Here is a 17,334-nt window from a genome sequence, read left to right on the forward strand (position 1 = left end):
CGGTTCAGGATGATGGAGGAGGGATGGAATGAATGTGAATTTAGACCATGTAGTGAGGGAGACGTATAAGATATTGAATTTCTTTTTTTTGAAGTGGAATGAGTTGGAGAGGAAATTGAGAAAAGCCTTTTAAATAGGAAGAAAAACAGCGTGTTGTAATATACCACTGAATAAAAAACAGAAGGGGAAAGGTTAAACATATTTAAAAATATTTAAACAGAACTATGAACAATCTTATATGCACAAAAATACCAACGGGGGGAGAGCCGAGAGGGACCACCACGAGTCACGTGAACAGGGCAAACGGTGGATGGCAAGGAGATAATGGGGGTGGGGCGAACAGCACACCTGGACAGAAAATACAGGATGAGACAACAGTACATGTGGAGAAAAGAAAATAAATGTTTTTTTTTTTTTTTTTTTTTTTTGGGGGGGGGGGGGGGGGTGGGGAATTAGAACGTTAGACAGTATTATGTTCGGGGTAGAAGGGAAAAAACCAAGAGCCAAGCAAAACACACTTAAGTTAACAAAACACCGACGGGGGTACAACTACAAGGCCACACACAAGGGCAGAAAACGATTAATTAATTACGAGTTACAGGAAATTCAAACCAAAACTAACTATAATCAAACAATATCACATGGACGATAAAATAAAGAATTGAAATTTGACAATCTATCTGGGGAAATGGGGGAGAAACACGTGGTCGAAGAACGAACGAACGAATAAGAATGAATAAACGAATGAGCACAGAGAAGGTAGTCTTTTTTTTTTTCTTTTTTTTGAGTTGAGATTTACATAAGGAAGTAGGCTTTGGGGTGGAAAGACTGCGAAAACAGAGAACGAAAGTTATTGGATCACAAACGACAGGCGCTGAGAGAAAAACAAAGCCTCAAGGTTGTACAGTGTACACTGTACAAGACCTCGAGACGACACGAATTAACGCGATTTTCAATACAGGTATGAAAGATTTGCACCGAAAATCTTTGACGGGACAATAAACGTACATACACCATAAAAGAAATACAGTTATAACGAAAATACAAATTGGAACAATGACTTAACTTCGATTTCGATGGAGAGCGTGGAGACCTGCGAAAAAACGAACCGTCGCCAGCAAGACCGGAAACGGAAGTGAGGTGTTCACGGGTAGGCGGAGCAAAGCGGACGCGGCTTGACACGCGAGGCTTCCAATAAAAGCAGGAGCGCAAAGCCTTTTCACGCAGAGACCGAGGGAGATGAACGAGATCGGCAGAGGCGAGAGAACAGCGCAGAGGCGGCGAACATAAGAACATTGTGCAGAGGATCGTTTGGGACGATTGTTGTCAATACGAACTGCCGTGGTTTTGAGAGCGTTCGGCATGCTATACGTGCATTAATTCCAGCCCCTCGCGTTTGTAAGGTCCGGTCGCGCGCCAACGACGTCAAGCTGCCAGCCGTCCTTCACCCGCAGACACGGAGCCTGGACCATCCCCTCGCCTGGAACCATCTGCCTGGACCTTCCTCCCCTACCAGCTACCTTCCGTGTGAGTCTGTTTGTATTGTCAGGGGCGTGTTATATAAGTGTCTAAGGTTGCCCTATGTCCTTTTGTTTCCTCTTTTGTATATTCCCTTCTTTCGTTTCCTCTTTTAGATAGCTAATAAATCATATTTGTTCTTCCTTTACCCTTCTTATTCTTTGGCTTCCTATCATCCGGTCGCTTTAGTCTTTTCCCCATTGAGTACCTGTGGCACGATTTGGCCAACCGCTATAATCGGGTTTAGTCCTTTTGTTAACGGCCTGAGTCGTGGCTCGCTTCACTCGGCGTGTCCATTACAGCCGCGGCTCGGGCGGGGCTCATTTCCTCGCTTACCGGAAGGCGCTGGTAATTAGGTAATAGGAACAATTGGCCTACCACCCTATTCAGCGCTGACCGGAAGTGACGTCATAGCTCCAGGACCGAAGACGGCCAGCTTAATAGACGAGGGGATTAACCCCCCCCCTCGGTAAGGGGAGCGCCGTGCTTCGAGATCCGTAACAATATGAACAAACACTCCTGCGCTCCTCCAGAGTAACATTATTGAGACTTTGTCCCAGTTACCACCCCACACTTACACCTATCAACACAAAGTCGACCCAACTCAGGACTCAGGACTGTCACCGAGAATTGTAACTGTACACCATTTAATTACAACTTTCTCTCAACACATATTGATGATGTGGAGGGGCAGACCGTGCAGATTGTATAAATATTGGAGGTTTGTGAAGAGGCTCCTCCCAGTAAGGTGTGTCACTCTGCATGCGCGTCTGTGTGGGTGTGTCTGTGTGGGTGTGTGTGTGTCTGCGTGGGTGTGTCTGTGTCTGCGTGGGTGTGTCTGCGTGGGTGTGTCTGCGTGGGTGTGTCTGCGTGGGTGTGTCTGCGTGGGTGTGTCTGCGTGGGTGTGTCTGCGTGGGTGTGTCTGCGTGGGTGTGTCTGCGTGGGTGTGTCTGCGTGGGTGTGTCTGCGTGGGTGTGTCTGCGTGGGTGTGTCTGCGTGGGTGTGTCTGCGTGGGTGTGTCTGCGTGGGTGTGTCTGCGTGGGTGTGTCTGCGTGGGTGTGTCTGCGTGGGTGTGTCTGCGTGGGTGTGTCTGCGTGGGTGTGTCTGCGTGGGTGTGTCTGCGTGGGTGTGTCTGCGTGGGTGTGTCTGCGTGGGTGTGTCTGCGTGGGTGTGTCTGCGTGGGTGTGTGTACAGATGATTAGGTTTGTGCATCGAGTTGTGATGGTGGTGGTGTGGATAGGTCAGAGGAGTCGAAGGAGGAAAAAGAAATGCCACCAGCATGGCATTTAGTGACGTACTGGTTTGGTCTAGGACCGCAGTGGCTCCCCAAGGAGTCGGGAGCACCTGCCCAGGCTGCAACTGAACCCAGGAGAGTAAATGTGGGACAGCGGGAGAGTCCGCACATGGCACAGAGTCTTCCTGGGTTCAGGTAAAAGGCGCAGAATATGGTGCTCTCTCTGGGCCACTTGGGGGTCCAAGTAGCTTAGGTTGGACACTACGGCACAAGAGTGTGCGTGCGTCCCCATGAATGTTGGAGAAAAAGAGCGGGACCATGGCAGGTAAATAGGCCGAGCGAAATTAGCGAAAAGTGAGGGCTCACGATTCATTGGCTGGAGCCCCGTGTGGATCACTTGGGAGGCCTGAAGAAAAGGTGAGGCCAAGTAAAGTGATGGTCCGTGGCGATCTCAAGGAAGATAAACAGGTTAAGAGTCGGGCAGTGAGACCGACGGAAGAGCAACCGCAGGATTGGGAACGCATGATGGGCTGAATTTCATGGTAAGTAATTATAATTGGGGTCAGGACAAATTTTACTCAAGATAAAAATCTAACTTGTATTAATCTTGACACTTTCATTAACAAAGACATGCCTCTTTCTTCCTTTTTCTGGCTCACAAGGATTTGGAATGTACGTAGAATGAATGAAGTATACTGATAAATTCTGAACGAGTGAATAAACCAAATTTTAAGTTTGTGGTCTATGATGTGGATGAATACAAGAACAGCGCCCCCTATCGGAAGGAGCTTCAGGTCAAATCAAAATCGAAATCAATACCCTTCATGTTTTTCATCGACAACTGAACCCCCTTCTTGCTCACACAATCACTGCAGCTTTGTCTTGTACATAACTCAGCAAATGACCATAGGAAAAGTATTACTCTTACTATAGCCTGTCGTTGTCTTAATGGTTAAGGGTCTCAGGGTCCTGCGGTCGAGCCCCTGCATGCCGTTGAAATGACGCCAGGTGGGTTGACTCAGCCCGTCATCCTTCCGAGGTCGGCAAAATGAGTACCAGCTTACTGGTAATGAGGGCACTGCATCAGTGGCACAGCTGCACTCACAGAAACTGATGCAACCAGCAGCCACAGGCTGCATATGAATCATTACCTCTCATATACCAACTAACAGTCGATTTGACAAACTAAGTTCTTCACAGTTCAAACTCGAGTGAAGATGGCGCACCATTGCATATCTCCACGCTTACCTTCAAGCACAGTTGAAAGATGGCAAAACGTTCCACCAGGAATAACCCAATATCAAATTTTGAGTTAAAAACTTGACCCTAGGTCTCCATGCCCTTGGGGCATGAACGTTATACATTTCTAATTCCAAAAAACGTTACATATTTCATGCGTCTCCCAATGTTGATTGCATATACAAAGATTCATGAAAAATGTTTTTAAATGTGCTCTAATTGCATTTTTGGTATTTGACCTTTTTACTCCACCCAGGTGCGGGGTCAAAATGATACTACTCTTGCACATTCACACCATGTGGTAATCATGACTACCGAGTTTGGTAAACTTCTGCACAACCGTTTAGGGGGACATAGCAGGACAGACAAACAGATCAGATTAAAATATCTCCCCCTTTTTTGTGGGGATAGTGACATTCATAAATACATCAGATCGAATTTGGTACAGGCAGTTAAAAATAGAATCCCCCAGGCCACAAAGGGGACCTTCCGGGCAAGACGAATGGGAGACGGACCTTCCGGGCGGGACGGGGGACCTCCCGGGCAGGACGGCGGACCTCCCTGGCGGGACGGCGGACCTCCCGGGCAAGACGCGGGGACCTCCCGGGCAAGACGCGGGGACCTCCCGGGCAAGAGGCGGGGACCTCCCGGGCAAGAGGCGGGGACCTCCCGGGCAAGAGGCGGGGACCTCCCGGGCAAGAGGCGGGGACCTCCCGGGCAAGAGGCGGGGACCTCCCGGGCAAGAGGCGGGGACCTCCCGGGCAGGAGGTGGGGGGGGGGGGGAACCTCCCGGGCAAGAGGGGGGGGGGACCTCCAGGGCAAGAGGGGGGGGGGGGAGACCTCCCGAGCAAGAGAGGCGGACCTTTCAGGGAAACTCACCTCCTAAGATGGTGATTCAGGAGGGAGGGAGGAAGGTGCATGGTAAGCCTCACGTTATTTCAGGTCATGTGAGTGAGTGACATGCACAAGTCCAGTGGAAAAAGAATTAGCCTGTGTGCAATGGAAAAGCATGGGTATGATGGAGAAAATGTCCGAACGTCTCTTTTTAGGCGATATAAAGAGGCACGATAAAGTCTTGTCCTCTTGTAATGGAATCACAACATTTCAACAAGAATTTGATACTTATGTCTGTCTCGACTAAAACCACCGTTTAGAGGCCATTTTCCCCACAAAGCGGGGGTTGGCCTTTTTCGGGGACCGTGGTTGTTGTTGTTTTTTGGTCCCCTTTTTGAAGCAATGTTTTACGGCCGGATGCCCTTCCTGCCGCCAACCCTGTTTGTCGCCTTTTTACGACACACAGGGAATTACCAGTGAACTGGTACTCAATTAGCCGACCTCGGAAGGATGACAGGCTGAGTCAACCCCCCTGGCGTTAATTCAGCGATCGACCGGGATTCGAACCCAGGATCCTTGGAATCCTAAGCTGGCACCCTAGCCACTAGCCCAACACCAGGCTTAATCTATAATAATAAATGTCACTGTGTGTGTGTGTGTCTCCTCCATAACTGCAAAACCATGAAACCTAGAGGCCAAAAACTTGAATGCATACCAAGGGAACTCCAAGGGAGTGAATCATGAAAACTGTGTATCGGGGTAAATTTAAACACCTCTTTTGAAAAAGATTAACGGGGTGCTCACAACAAAAAAAGAAAAATAGGCTTAGCCTTGGTCAGCCCACTTTCCCCTCACCGGGGTATTAAACTGCTATTTTGTTTTGCCCTGCTCAAATATGCCTTGCCTTGGAACTACAATGTACTCTAATGGGCTATTTGAAGTATATATGGTAATCAAAATCTGTGTTCGTATTTGAGGATTGGAACATGCGGACTAATTGTTAGAATGTGGAGTGAAATCCGAAAATTTAAAGAAATTAATGATTTTTATAACAGCATATTTACTTCAATTAAGCAAGCAAGGTTGTGATTCCTCCTCCATATTTACACAAAAAATGTGAAATTGCCAAAGCATTAAACCTAACTTTTTCTACTGTTCGGACAATTATATTGCGTGAAGAAAAGGTTAAGGAATGTGCCCAAAGTGTAACTTCATTGAGTAAAATGAAAATAATTAACCAGCAGGATTGCCGCGAAGGCTCCCGCGGCTGGGTTCTCCGTGAGGAAATCGACGGAGTTAAGAAGGCAAAATAAAAGATCGAATTAAAAGAATGATTAACATAGCAGAAGGATTAGAATGAGTAAAGCAATAGGACAAGTGAACTATAAGTTCAAGAGAGAATTGGAAAAATATTATAATAATATTTAAATCAATTTACTCTGAAAAATTTTCACTAATTTTTTTTTCTGTTAGGAATGCACCCCCCCCCCCTTTAATACAAGTCAATCGGATTTTGTGACGCATGCTGAGGCGTCGCTCTCCCCCCAACCCCTTCCTTGCTCTCTCCCCACCCCCTTCCTTGCTCTCCTTCCCACCCCCTTCCTTGCTCTCTTCCCCACCCCCTTCCTTGCTCTTCCCCACCCCCTTCCTTGCTCTCTTCCCCACCCCCTTCCTTGCTCTCTTCCCCACCCCCTTCCTTGCTCTCTTCCCCACCCCCTTCCTTGCTCTCTTCCCCACCCCCTTCCTAGCTGTCTTCCCCACCCCCTTCCTTGCTCTCTTCCCCACCCCCTTCCTTGCTCTCTTCCCCACCCCCTTCCTTGCTCTCTTCCCCACCCCCTTCCTTGCTCTCTCCCCCACCCCCTTCCTTGCCCTCCTCCCCACCCCCTTCCTTGCTCTCCTCCCCACCCCCTTCCTTGCTCTCCTCCCCACCCCCTTCCTTGCTCTCCCCCACCCCCTTCCTTGCTCTCCCCCACCCCCTTCCTTGCTCTCCCCCACCCCCTTCCATGCTCTGTCCCCCACCCCCTTCCTTGCTCTGTCCCCCAACCCCTTCCTTGTTCTGTCCCCCACCCCCTTCCTTGCTCTGTCACCCACCCCCTTCCTTGCTCTGTCCCCGACCCCCTTCCTTGCTCTGTCCCCGACCCCCTTCCTTGCTCTGTCCCCGACCCCCTTCCTTGCTATGTCCCCGACCCCCTTCCTTGCTCTCCCCCACCCCCTTCCTTGCTCTCTCTGCCACCCCCTTCCTTGCTCTCTCCCCCACCCCCTTCCTTGCTCTCTCCCCCACCCCCTTCCTTGCTCTCCCCCCCACCCCCTTCCTTGCTCTCTCCCCCACCCCCTTCCTTGCTCTCCCCCCCACCCCCTTCCTTGCTCTGTCCCCCACCCCCTTCCTTGCTCTCTCCCCCACCCCCTTCCTTGCTCTCTCCCCCACCCCCTTCCTTGCTCTCTCCCCCACCCCCTCCCTTGCTCTCCCCCCCACCCCCTTCCTTGCTCTCCCCCCACCCCCTTCCTTGCTCTCCCCCCACCCCCTTCCTTGCTCTCCCCCCACCCCCTTCCTTGCTCTGTCCCCCTTCGCCTTCCTTGCTCTCTACCCCACCCCTTCCTTGCTCGCTTCCCCCCCCCCCTTCCTTGCTCTGTCCCCCTTCGCCTTCCTTGCTCTCTCCCCCACCCCCTTCCTTGCTCTCCCCCCCCCACCCTTCCTTGCTCTGTCCCCCACCCCCTTCCTTGCTCTGTCCCCCACCCCCTCCCTTGCTCTCTCCTCCTTCGCCTTCCTTGCTCTCTCCCCCCCCCCCTTCCTTGCTCTCCCCCCCACCCCCTTCCTTGCTCTCCCCCCACCCCCTTCCTTGCTCTGTCCTCCTTCGCCTTCCTTGCTCTCTACCCCACCCCTTCCTTGCTCGCTTCCCCCCCCCCCCCCTCATTCTCTCCTCTCACAATCCTCTTAATGAATGTGTGTGTCGTCCCTCGAATGGACGTTAAGCTGGGCGTCCCATCTGCCGTGATTAGTTGGTGGACGTTAAAGATGTCTTCCGTGAAGAGTAGGTGAGCTATCACCAGCACCATGAACAAATTACAAATACCTGCTCTATCTACTGCTGGGAAAGCAATGGCAAACCACCCAGCATGAACCTTGGCCAGGAAACTGCTTCGGGAGCACCAATGTTCTGTAACAGAGTATGTGGTACATCAGATCGCGACCTTTCATTTTATCACCAGCATGAAAATTGAGAGAGAAAAACCACACACACTACACCACACACCCTATGGGATGTATGAATTTAACCATAACATAATCACGTTAAACAGAGAGTATTCAAGCTTCTCGAGACCGTTCGGCGTTCCACACCGCACAATCTTTAGACTTTACCGTGAGCGAGGGTGGTGAAAAAGGGCAATTTAACCAAATATTACCAAACGGAATCAAATCAAACGGAATGAATAAACCGAGCCGCGCTGGTTACCTTTTTGATAAGTTTCAAAATTCTTACTCAGGTAAAAAGCACGTAGAAATTATTAAATCTGACGTAAAAAACCCGAGGTAAAAAGCCGAGGTAAAAAAATCTGAGTGAATAGCAAGTCCCCGCCCGAAGTAAGCCTGCACTGCTTGTGATTGGTTCATTAGTTGTTAGGTTTCATATATTGGTCGGTTAGTTGAGAAAACTGTCAATACGACAAAAAATCATTATGTAAGTTAGTTCCTTGTAAAAGTGTGCTTTAAAACGCCAAAATTTCCACGTTAAATACAGAATTGGCAAGGAGACATTTGCGTTATAAACTTACCACAGGCGACAGCGTCCAAGAGTTGCGTCATTTCCGCTTCCGGCAATTGGCGGTGAATTCGGCTGTGGTGTTTGACAGGCCATTTTGAGGGAGCCAGCGAATTTTTTTTCTTTTACCCCGCTTTATCCTTTTACTAACGGCAAGATCCGTTTTCTGATTTGAACATTAAAACGTTGTATTTTATCTGAATGAACATAGCTGAGATACCTTTTGTCACAGTTAGGGGCGGTGTATGAAGAATAAAGCTTAGGCATATTTTTTAACGATGTAGGTTTTCAACAAACCGTATTACAGTTGGAGTAAAAGTTTTTTTAAAGTGTAGCTTTGTGTAAAAGTGTAGTTTAAAGGGTAGCCTTAAAGTTTGGATGAAATTTAAGAATGATATAAATTCCCGAGCGAGGGTTGCTTTTGCCTTTTCCGTCGTGCCATTTTACATCGTTTTTTTTCCTGTCTTAAACAAAGTTTTTCATCAATTATTTTTCATTTATCCTTTACAAAACTAATTTTTACAGAAATGCTGTTTTTGATATATTTATATGATTTGAGCCTTGTAATTGAGCGGTGTATTAACACGCAAGCTGAGCATTGGTAATTTTTTAAAGTTCTATATTTTGAGGAAATACATTAAAGCCCGATTTAAAGAAAGAAAAAAAAAGACAGCGGAATCAGAAATTCTGGCGTACTGTAAAGACGAGGCCACAAAATCTCCGACCAATCAAGCAAGCCAAGAACCCGGAGGTAAGCTAACTGGGGAGATCGATAAGTGGAAGCACGAAGGTTTGAAAATATGTAAGGATTAAAAATATCTGAAATCCGAAACCAATTTGACATCAATATCCGTACGAGCATAGCTCAAGCTGTAATATAGGGGAAAAAGAGAGATCTCAACAGTGAGTGCAGGTGTGACAGCGACACGTCCACGTTGAGCGAGCTGATTGGATGCCTGGTGGTCTCACGCTGTCTGCACGTCTGTCTTCCACACGGGACCACAGTTCACCACAGTTCATCACAGTTCACCACAGTTCATCACAGTTCATCACAGTTCATCACAGTTCACCACACTACCTCGCTTGTACACTGACCTCGTTATCTCCTGCTTTGCTTCACCGTGTTATCACCACATCCACTGTACCCGCACTGTGCCCTCATTCGATCCTCACTGTGAACCCACTGTACCCGCACTGTGAATCCACTGTACCCGCACTGTGTACCCGCACCGTGCACCCACTGTACCCGCACCGTGCACCCACTGTACCCGCACCGTGCACCCACTGTACCCGCACCGTGCACCCACTGTACCCGCACCGTGCACCCACTACCCGCACCGTGCACCCACTGTACCCGCACTGTGAACCTACTGTACACGCACCGTGAACCCACTGTAACCGCACCGTGAACCCACTGTACCCACACGGTGCACCCACTGTACCCGCACCGTGCACCCACTGTACCCGCACCGTGCACCCACTGTACCCGCACCGTGCACCCACTGTACCCGCACCGTGCACCCACTGTACCCGCACCGTGCACCCACTGTACCCGCACCGTGCACCCACTGTACCCGCACCGTGCACCCACTGTACCCGCACCATGCACCCACTGTACCCGCACCGTGCACCCACTGTACCCGCACCGTGCACCCACTGTACCCGCACCGTGAACCCACTGTAACCGCACCGTGAACCCACTGTACCCACACGGTGCACCCACTGTACCCGCACATTCAGAATCTCTTGCCGGTCTCTCTTCACTGTAGGTACTGTATGTACTCTGTGGTCTCATTGTAAACTTGGTGGATGTTGCTGTGTATGAAGCACGTGTCCCTATTCCTGCATTGGTGCTGTTTGATAGCATGTTCGTTCGATTGTGTTCCTTCACCTTAAAATTTACCTTTTTTTTTTTTAACCTGATTCCGGTCATTGTGCTCTATTTGCTGCCAGAGTTCACCTTTTACCTTTTTTTTTTTTTTACCTGATTCCGGTCATTGTGCTCTATTTGCTGCCAGAGTTCAGCCATAGCGCGATATTTATTTGTTGCTACATAATAATGGATAACATCTTCTGTTGTAGGCTCAGGTGCAACACTACAGTTTGGGTATCAGCCTGTTAATAGAAGTGGTTTTGGTCTTTTATAGTACCAACATATTAATATGACGTCGTGGTTGAAAGTTGTGATTTGGAGAAGTCCATGATCTCTGACAGTGGAACTTCAAAATCAAGACATTGTCCCCCCTCATTGAAGCTTTTGTTGCAGTTCAGCCTTCCAAATGGAGAAACTATTTCCATAAATAGGACGGTCTTTACTTTAAGCATTACTGTTAGAGTTGACTTTATCAATTTCTTGCAAATGACCACAAGGTGAGCACAAACGAGAGAAAACGAGAGCAATGCGACTATGTCGCCAATATGCCTCTGCATAGTCCCACAACGGGTAGATGCCCTCGTTCTGGCCTAAAAATAAACAATTTTGATTTAAATCCCTTCAGCTGTTTTCAAGTAGCCCATGACAGGTTTCACATCGATCGGTGAAGCGGTTTCAGAGAAGGGATTTTTTTAAAATATCGGCTTTCAAGCTAATATGGCTGCCTTATATGGCTCATATGACATATGACCTTACAAAATGTACACTCTGCATAGGTACGATGATGTCGAGTCTCCTCGGGCAATGATGGCATTGCCTTTGTATAGCTGGTATACATAGGTAAGTGTGTGGTATAGATGGGGGGTCGCCACTCCTCTCTCTGCTGGTCGTTGGGGAATTCACCCTCTTCCGCCCGTGCTGTTGGAGTTGACTGGACTCTCATCCACCAGATGTGCAGAGCCATCTGCCATTTAAACCGCATGGCTGCAGACCGTTACCCTGGTAAGGGTGGCTGGCAGGTATTACGCCTTGCCCACAGGTGACCTGGGATTATGCAAGGCAGGAGCATCCATCTCCCTGAGGTATCAGAAGACATCCGCATAAGGGTGGTCCAAAAAACATCGATCTCTCCGATTTTGATGCTCTACTGGATTATTGTTAGAAATGGTCTAAAACATTCACCCACCAAATATTTTCGCTCAATTCCATCTAGAAACTCATACACACTTAAATTGAAATATGGCGTTTTTCACCAAATTTGGCTAAATGAGAACAATCCAATAGCAACCTAGGTGGAAAAAGTACATGCACTATTGTACGAAGCCATTTTGTGGTTCATGACTTTTTGCATGCGCTTGCGCCTGTGAGTGTGAAATCATCATGGTCGAAACATGTTTGACAATGCTTGAAACATGTTTGAAACATGTTCATACATGTCTGACTCATGTTTCGACCATGAGGACTTCACAGGGGTATGTACCATCAATGACATTATTTAGGAAAAAAATATTTCTAAAGTCTTTGTAAGTCATTAAAATTGACCAAAATGACAAATTTATATGTTGAGTGTGTATGAGTTTATAGATGACTCAGATGCTAAATATTTTTTGGGTGAATGATTTAGACCATTTCTAACAATAATCCAATACAGCATCAAAATCCAGATAAAAAAAGGGATTTTTTTGCATTTTTGGACCACCCTAACCCGCATACCCATGAATGAGTAGGGGATCACGTTTGTGAAGTTTTGCGTTGATCGGATAATGTTCGTGAGAAAAAGGATAAGGATGAGAAAAACTCAATAACTCATCCCTTGCTCTGCTCACCACAAGCTAAAAACTCAATAACTCATCCCTTACTCTGCTCACCACAAGCTAAAAACTCAATAACTTGTCCCTTACTCTGCTCACCACAAGCTAAAAACTCAATAACTCATACTTTACTCTGCTCGCCACAAGATAAAAACTCAATAACTCATCCCTTGCTCTGCTCACCACAAGCTAAAAACTCAATAACTCAGCCCTTGCTCTGCTCACCACAAGCTAAAAACTCAATAACATCCCTTACTCTGCTCGCCACAAGCTAAAAACTCAATAACTCATCCCTTTCTCTGCTCGCCACAAGCTAAACACTCAATAACTAATCCCTTACTCTGCTCGCTACAAGTGTTACGGATTCATCACTTCCGTTGTGGTTTTCATCCACTGTAAACATTTTTGATTCCATGTACTACTATTGTTGTCATTTAAGGGAGATAGAGGTTACTATTTTCAAAAGGTAAAAAAGTCAATGTTTTAAATGAAACCGGAACCGGACGAAGAGGAAGAGGATTAGAAGAAGGCGGAGCGAGTGAGTCGGTGAAGAAGCCTAGCTGCTTCGAGGTCTGGAGCAAACGTTGACGAACGGAGGTCACTAGCGAACTTCGGGTTTCCCGGGAAAGGGATTCTTGCGACAGAGTTGTTATCGCTGTGACAGTTCAACCTGCGTGTCAGGTTTTGGCGGTTGATTCCGAGGAGAATCATCGTCGTGCCGTTACGCCTCGAGAACGGGCCGTCGGCCATTTTGACTCGCGCGCTTTGCGCTTCGCGCAAGGTTTCGCTTCGCTTCAACCATTTTCACCGCATCCAAACGTTTATCTGGTGTGTGTGTGTGTCACGTGGATTTTGAAGGTAAATCTGCGGTTCGCCGGCTTGGAGCCGTGAAACGTCCATACCCGAGGGTGTGATTTCCCAGTCGCCTGGAGGGCGCCTTTGGATTTCCCCGTCGCCTTGAAGGCACCTTTGCGCAGCTTTGGCCGCGTGACTGTGACTGTCATCCGAACGGGATTCTGGTCTCGATTGGACATCGTTCTGACGATCGCTGGAGCGGTTCGACTTGGGCTTGATGCCGGAATAGAGACATTGGGGAATTTTTTTTTTTTTTTTTTTTTTTTTTTTTTGTATACAAGATCGAGGCTCGTGAAAGAGCGAACATTAATCACACAGAAAGACAAACCGACACATAAAACATATAACATCGGGAGCGGTAGACAAGATGGGGAGAGAGGGGGAAGGACACAAACACAACATTTGAGAGCAGGGACCGAGAGACATGGAGACATCGAGAGATCTGAGAGAGGGCGAGGGCTTTGGGGGGGGGGGGGGCATGGGAAGGGGGCGGTGGGAGAGGTATAAAACATATGGACACTGCCAGGACTTCCAGGAAAGAAGTTGGAATTTCAAACAAGGTGGATCTGGGGTGAATTAGCGGGGGTAGAAAAGATCAAGGTTTTGGATGGGGGAAGATAAGAGATGGTGGTGAACAGCTGTTTTAAAGACCTGGAGGGAGGAGTGGGATTGAAGGGAGTGAGGGAGTTTGTTCCAGAGGCGGGAGAAAAGAGGAATGAAAGAGTGAAGGTGAGCAGAGAGCCGAGATTTCGGCAGTTTAACCATCAGAGGGTTGCTGGCAGATCTTGTGCGACCTGTAGGAATATTTGGGGGACAGAGCACAGAGAGAGCTGGGGGTGCAAGGCCGGAGAGGAGTCGGTAGAAGACAGAAAGACCACCTACCTGCCTGCGGTGAGTGAGTGAAAGGCCCTCAGAGATAGCTTCATCGCGGGAGATTCCAATAATTCTGAAAGCTTTGGTTTCAACAGCGTGAAGCCGAGCTAGGTGTGAGGCAGGAGCACCGGCCCATAGGGGAGAACAGTATTCCATTGAGCTGCGGATGAAAGCCTTGTATGTGGTGAGGAGCTCAGGTGTGCCGAGGAAGGACTTCGCACGACGGAGGATGCCCAGTCGGCGACTGGCTTTGGAGGCCAGCTTGGAAATGTGGTTTTCCCAAGAAAGATCATGGCAGATAGTGAGACCCAAAATCTTGAGCGACAGAACTTCTTGGAGAGGATTGTTGAGAAAGTAGATGGGAGGGTTGTCCAGTCGATCTTTTCGGAGAGACATAGTAAGAGTGTGAGATTTGTCAGGATTGAAAGACATGTTCCACTTGTTTGACCAGTCTGTGATTTTGTCCAGGTCTTCAGAGAGTGAGGAGGCAGCAGACTGCCGATCTGAGGGAAGAGGAATGGAGCGGCAGAGAGTGGAGTCATCAGCAAAGAGATAGAGAGGATTTTCGAGAGAGTCAGAGAGATCATTGATGAAGACCAGAAAAAGCACGGGGCCCAGAACACTGCCTTGGGGAACTCCAGCCTGAACAGGAAGAGGAGATGAGAGAAACCCATTCAGGGCCACACGTTGACGACGACTAGAGAGGAAGTCCGCCAGCCATGCGTGGAGATTTCCATGGATACCAAAGGAGGAGAGTTTGGTGAGCAGAGCGGGGTGCCAGACCGTGTCGAAGGCACGTGATATGTCGAGGGAGACAGCTCTAATTTCCTGTTTGGCATTGAGGACCTCCATCCATTGTTGAGACAGCAGAAGCAGCATGTCCAGAGTAGAGTGACCTGGTCTGAAACCAAATTGATGATCAGAGATCAAGCCATTGGAGAAGAGGAAAGATTTCATATCCGAAGCAATGATGGATTCCATGACTTTGCTCATAATTGGGAGAAGGCTGATTGGTCTGTAGTTGCTAGGATCTGTTTTTGCACCTTTTTTGTGCAAAGCGGTGATGTTGGCTGATTTCCAAGCAGATGGCAGTTGACCTTGAGCAAAAGAGAGGGTGAAGAGAACAGAGGGTGAGATAGAGCGGCAGAGCAGGATTTTAGGACCCGTGGGCTGATGCCGTCGGGTCCAGTTGCAGAATCAGAGTCGAGGGTTGACAGAAACTTTTCCACCTTGTCAGGAGGAAAGGACACGGAGTCCAGGAGCAGCAGGGTACGACTGGGTATGGTGGGTACAGAGAGGGATGGGTTTGGGACACAAGATTTAGAGGCAAACACAGAGTTGAGGCATTCAGCTTTTTCACGTGCGGAGTCAGCTGTGTAGCCGTTTGAGGTAAGGGAGGGGATGGAGGGGGAACAAACACCAGAAACGGATTTGACCAGACGCCACCAGGATTTGGAAGAGGGAGACAGATAAGAGAGTTCGGTCTTGAGAACGGAGAGATATTGTTTCCTGGCTCTCCTGAGGGTGGACACACACTTGTTTCGGGCTTTGTGAAAGGAAATGAGATTTCCTTCCGTTGGATTTGCTTTCCAGGAGACGAAGGCAAGTTGTTTCTGGGCAACAGCCTCACCACAAGATTCCGTGTACCATGGACGGGAGGAAGGGTATGACAACTGAAGACGAGATGGGATAAATCTGTGCATGAGAGAGAGCAATTTACTTTGGAAGAATTCCCAGGATGAGTTGATGTCAGAGGTGGTAGAGATGGGAGACCAGTCCAGATGATTGATGGCTGCTTGAAGACCGTGCCAGTTGGCCTGAGTGAAATGCCAGACTCGTCGACGCTGAGCAGGCTCCCTGAGGATGGTCAGAGAGATGTCCACTTTAACAAGGACATGATCAGATGATCCGATCGGAGCAGAAGAAGAGCAGCAGACATTTTCAGGGAAGTTAGTCATAACCAAGTCCAGAAGAGAAGATGTTCCGTTGACTGAGATCCTGGTCGGGAAATTGACAGATTGTGTCAGTCCCAGTGAGTCGCAGAAGTCCTTTGCTGAAGAGCCATGGCTGGTGAGAGGTCACTAGCTGCGGATGAATGTTCTTCTTTTCGCTCACTTGGAGCACAGTGAGATATATTGTACGAACCTGATGGTACCATCATAGGAAATATATATTGGTTGTACAATTGATTACTATTGTTGTTGTACTGTTATTCTTGTGTGATCTTAATACAATATTTGTTTGTTGGTAACAATTGGTGTGGCTTCACCATTGATCTTTGACATACAGAATAACACATTTTTCTGCCGTGACTCCTCTCGGGGCTCAGAGGTACACCGTGACCGGGGTTGGGGAGGCGCACGTAACAGAAATTGGGGGCTCGTCCGGGATCGAACAGAAATTGGGGGCTCGTCTAAAATTGGCCCAAATTGAAATTGGGGGCTCGTCTTTGCTGACAAAAATCTCGTCCAGGATAGAATTCCCTAACATCCTCGTCCGGGATTAAATTCCCTAACATTCGTCTGGGATTGAATTCCCTAACATTCCCAAAATTCCCAAATTTGGAATTTTTCTAACATTCCCAAATTTGTCAAAAGAATTGGAAAATTTTTGTGTGAAGGTTAACAGGTGCTAACTAATAGTCACCATGGTGTTTGATGGAGAAAAGTTTGCGGCGTCCCCTAATGAGGCACAGTTCCAAGCGTGAAAAAGATCGGAACTCTTGATATTGGCCAAACATTTTAACTTGGAGGTCCGAGCTCATATGAAGAAAGCAGAGATGCAGACATTGGTGGTAGAATCTCTGGTGGGACAAGGAACATGGAAAGAGGTACCCTTGGATTGGTTACCCGAGGGAGTTATGGTAAATCCAGGGGAGTTATGGTAAATCAGGTTCGGAGAACAAATATTCATGGAGGCGGCCTAGAGATGACTATGAGGACAAATCTGATACCACGACTTTTAGGGATCAGAAGACTACAGTTCCAAGACAGACTTATCTTCCGGGGTGCCCGAGGCAGACCACGAGTTTTTCCTCCGGGCCTACTTGCGCTTTTTGCAAGAAACCTGGGCATTTGATGTCCCAATGTTATGCCCTGAAAAGGAAAAATCAGGAGCGGAGTCAGACTAGAACAACTCCGAATGCATTGGCAAATGCGAGAAATCGTCCTTGGAGGACAGTGCCTTGTGAAGGTTCCCATGCCAAAGTTACGGCATCACAGAATGACCTTGTTCAAGAGGGTTACAAACCTTTTATTTCAGAGGGGTTTGTGTCACTGGATGGAGACTTGACTAACCAGAGACCTGTTAGGGTATTGAGGGACACAGGAGCACATCAAT

General features: G+C 48.2%; 2 protein-coding genes across 4 annotated transcripts in view; one reads left to right on the forward strand and one right to left on the reverse strand.

Moving 5' to 3' along the window:
• RB1 (RB transcriptional corepressor 1) overlaps positions 1–8,638 on the reverse strand; it is a 286,072-nt gene extending 277,434 nt beyond the window's left edge. The window contains exons 1-2 of the mRNA XM_068111807.2: positions 8,597–8,638; positions 7,897–7,980 (exon numbers count right to left, since the gene is read on the reverse strand). Of these exons, the coding sequence (XP_067967908.2) occupies positions 7,897–7,980; positions 8,597–8,627 (115 nt within the window). The 5' untranslated portion in view covers positions 8,628–8,638. The remainder of the gene's footprint in view (positions 1–7,896; positions 7,981–8,596) is intronic.
• Positions 8,639–9,257: 619 nt separating this feature from the next.
• UGGT1 (UDP-glucose glycoprotein glucosyltransferase 1) overlaps positions 9,258–17,334 on the forward strand; it is a 214,204-nt gene continuing 206,127 nt past the window's right edge. For 2 of the 3 annotated variants that reach the window (XR_013623012.1, XM_078775372.1), the window contains exon 1: positions 9,258–9,334. The gene's annotated coding sequence lies outside the window, so the exon portion shown is untranslated. Of the gene's footprint in view, positions 9,335–9,370; positions 9,497–17,334 lie in introns of those variants that run through there. The other variant, XM_078775373.1, reaches the window with a different exon arrangement.

This window comes from Myxine glutinosa, chromosome 4 (genome assembly GCF_964187855.1).
Source record: "Myxine glutinosa chromosome 4, kmMyxGlut1.1, whole genome shotgun sequence".
NCBI lineage: Eukaryota > Metazoa > Chordata > Myxini > Myxiniformes > Myxinidae > Myxine > Myxine glutinosa.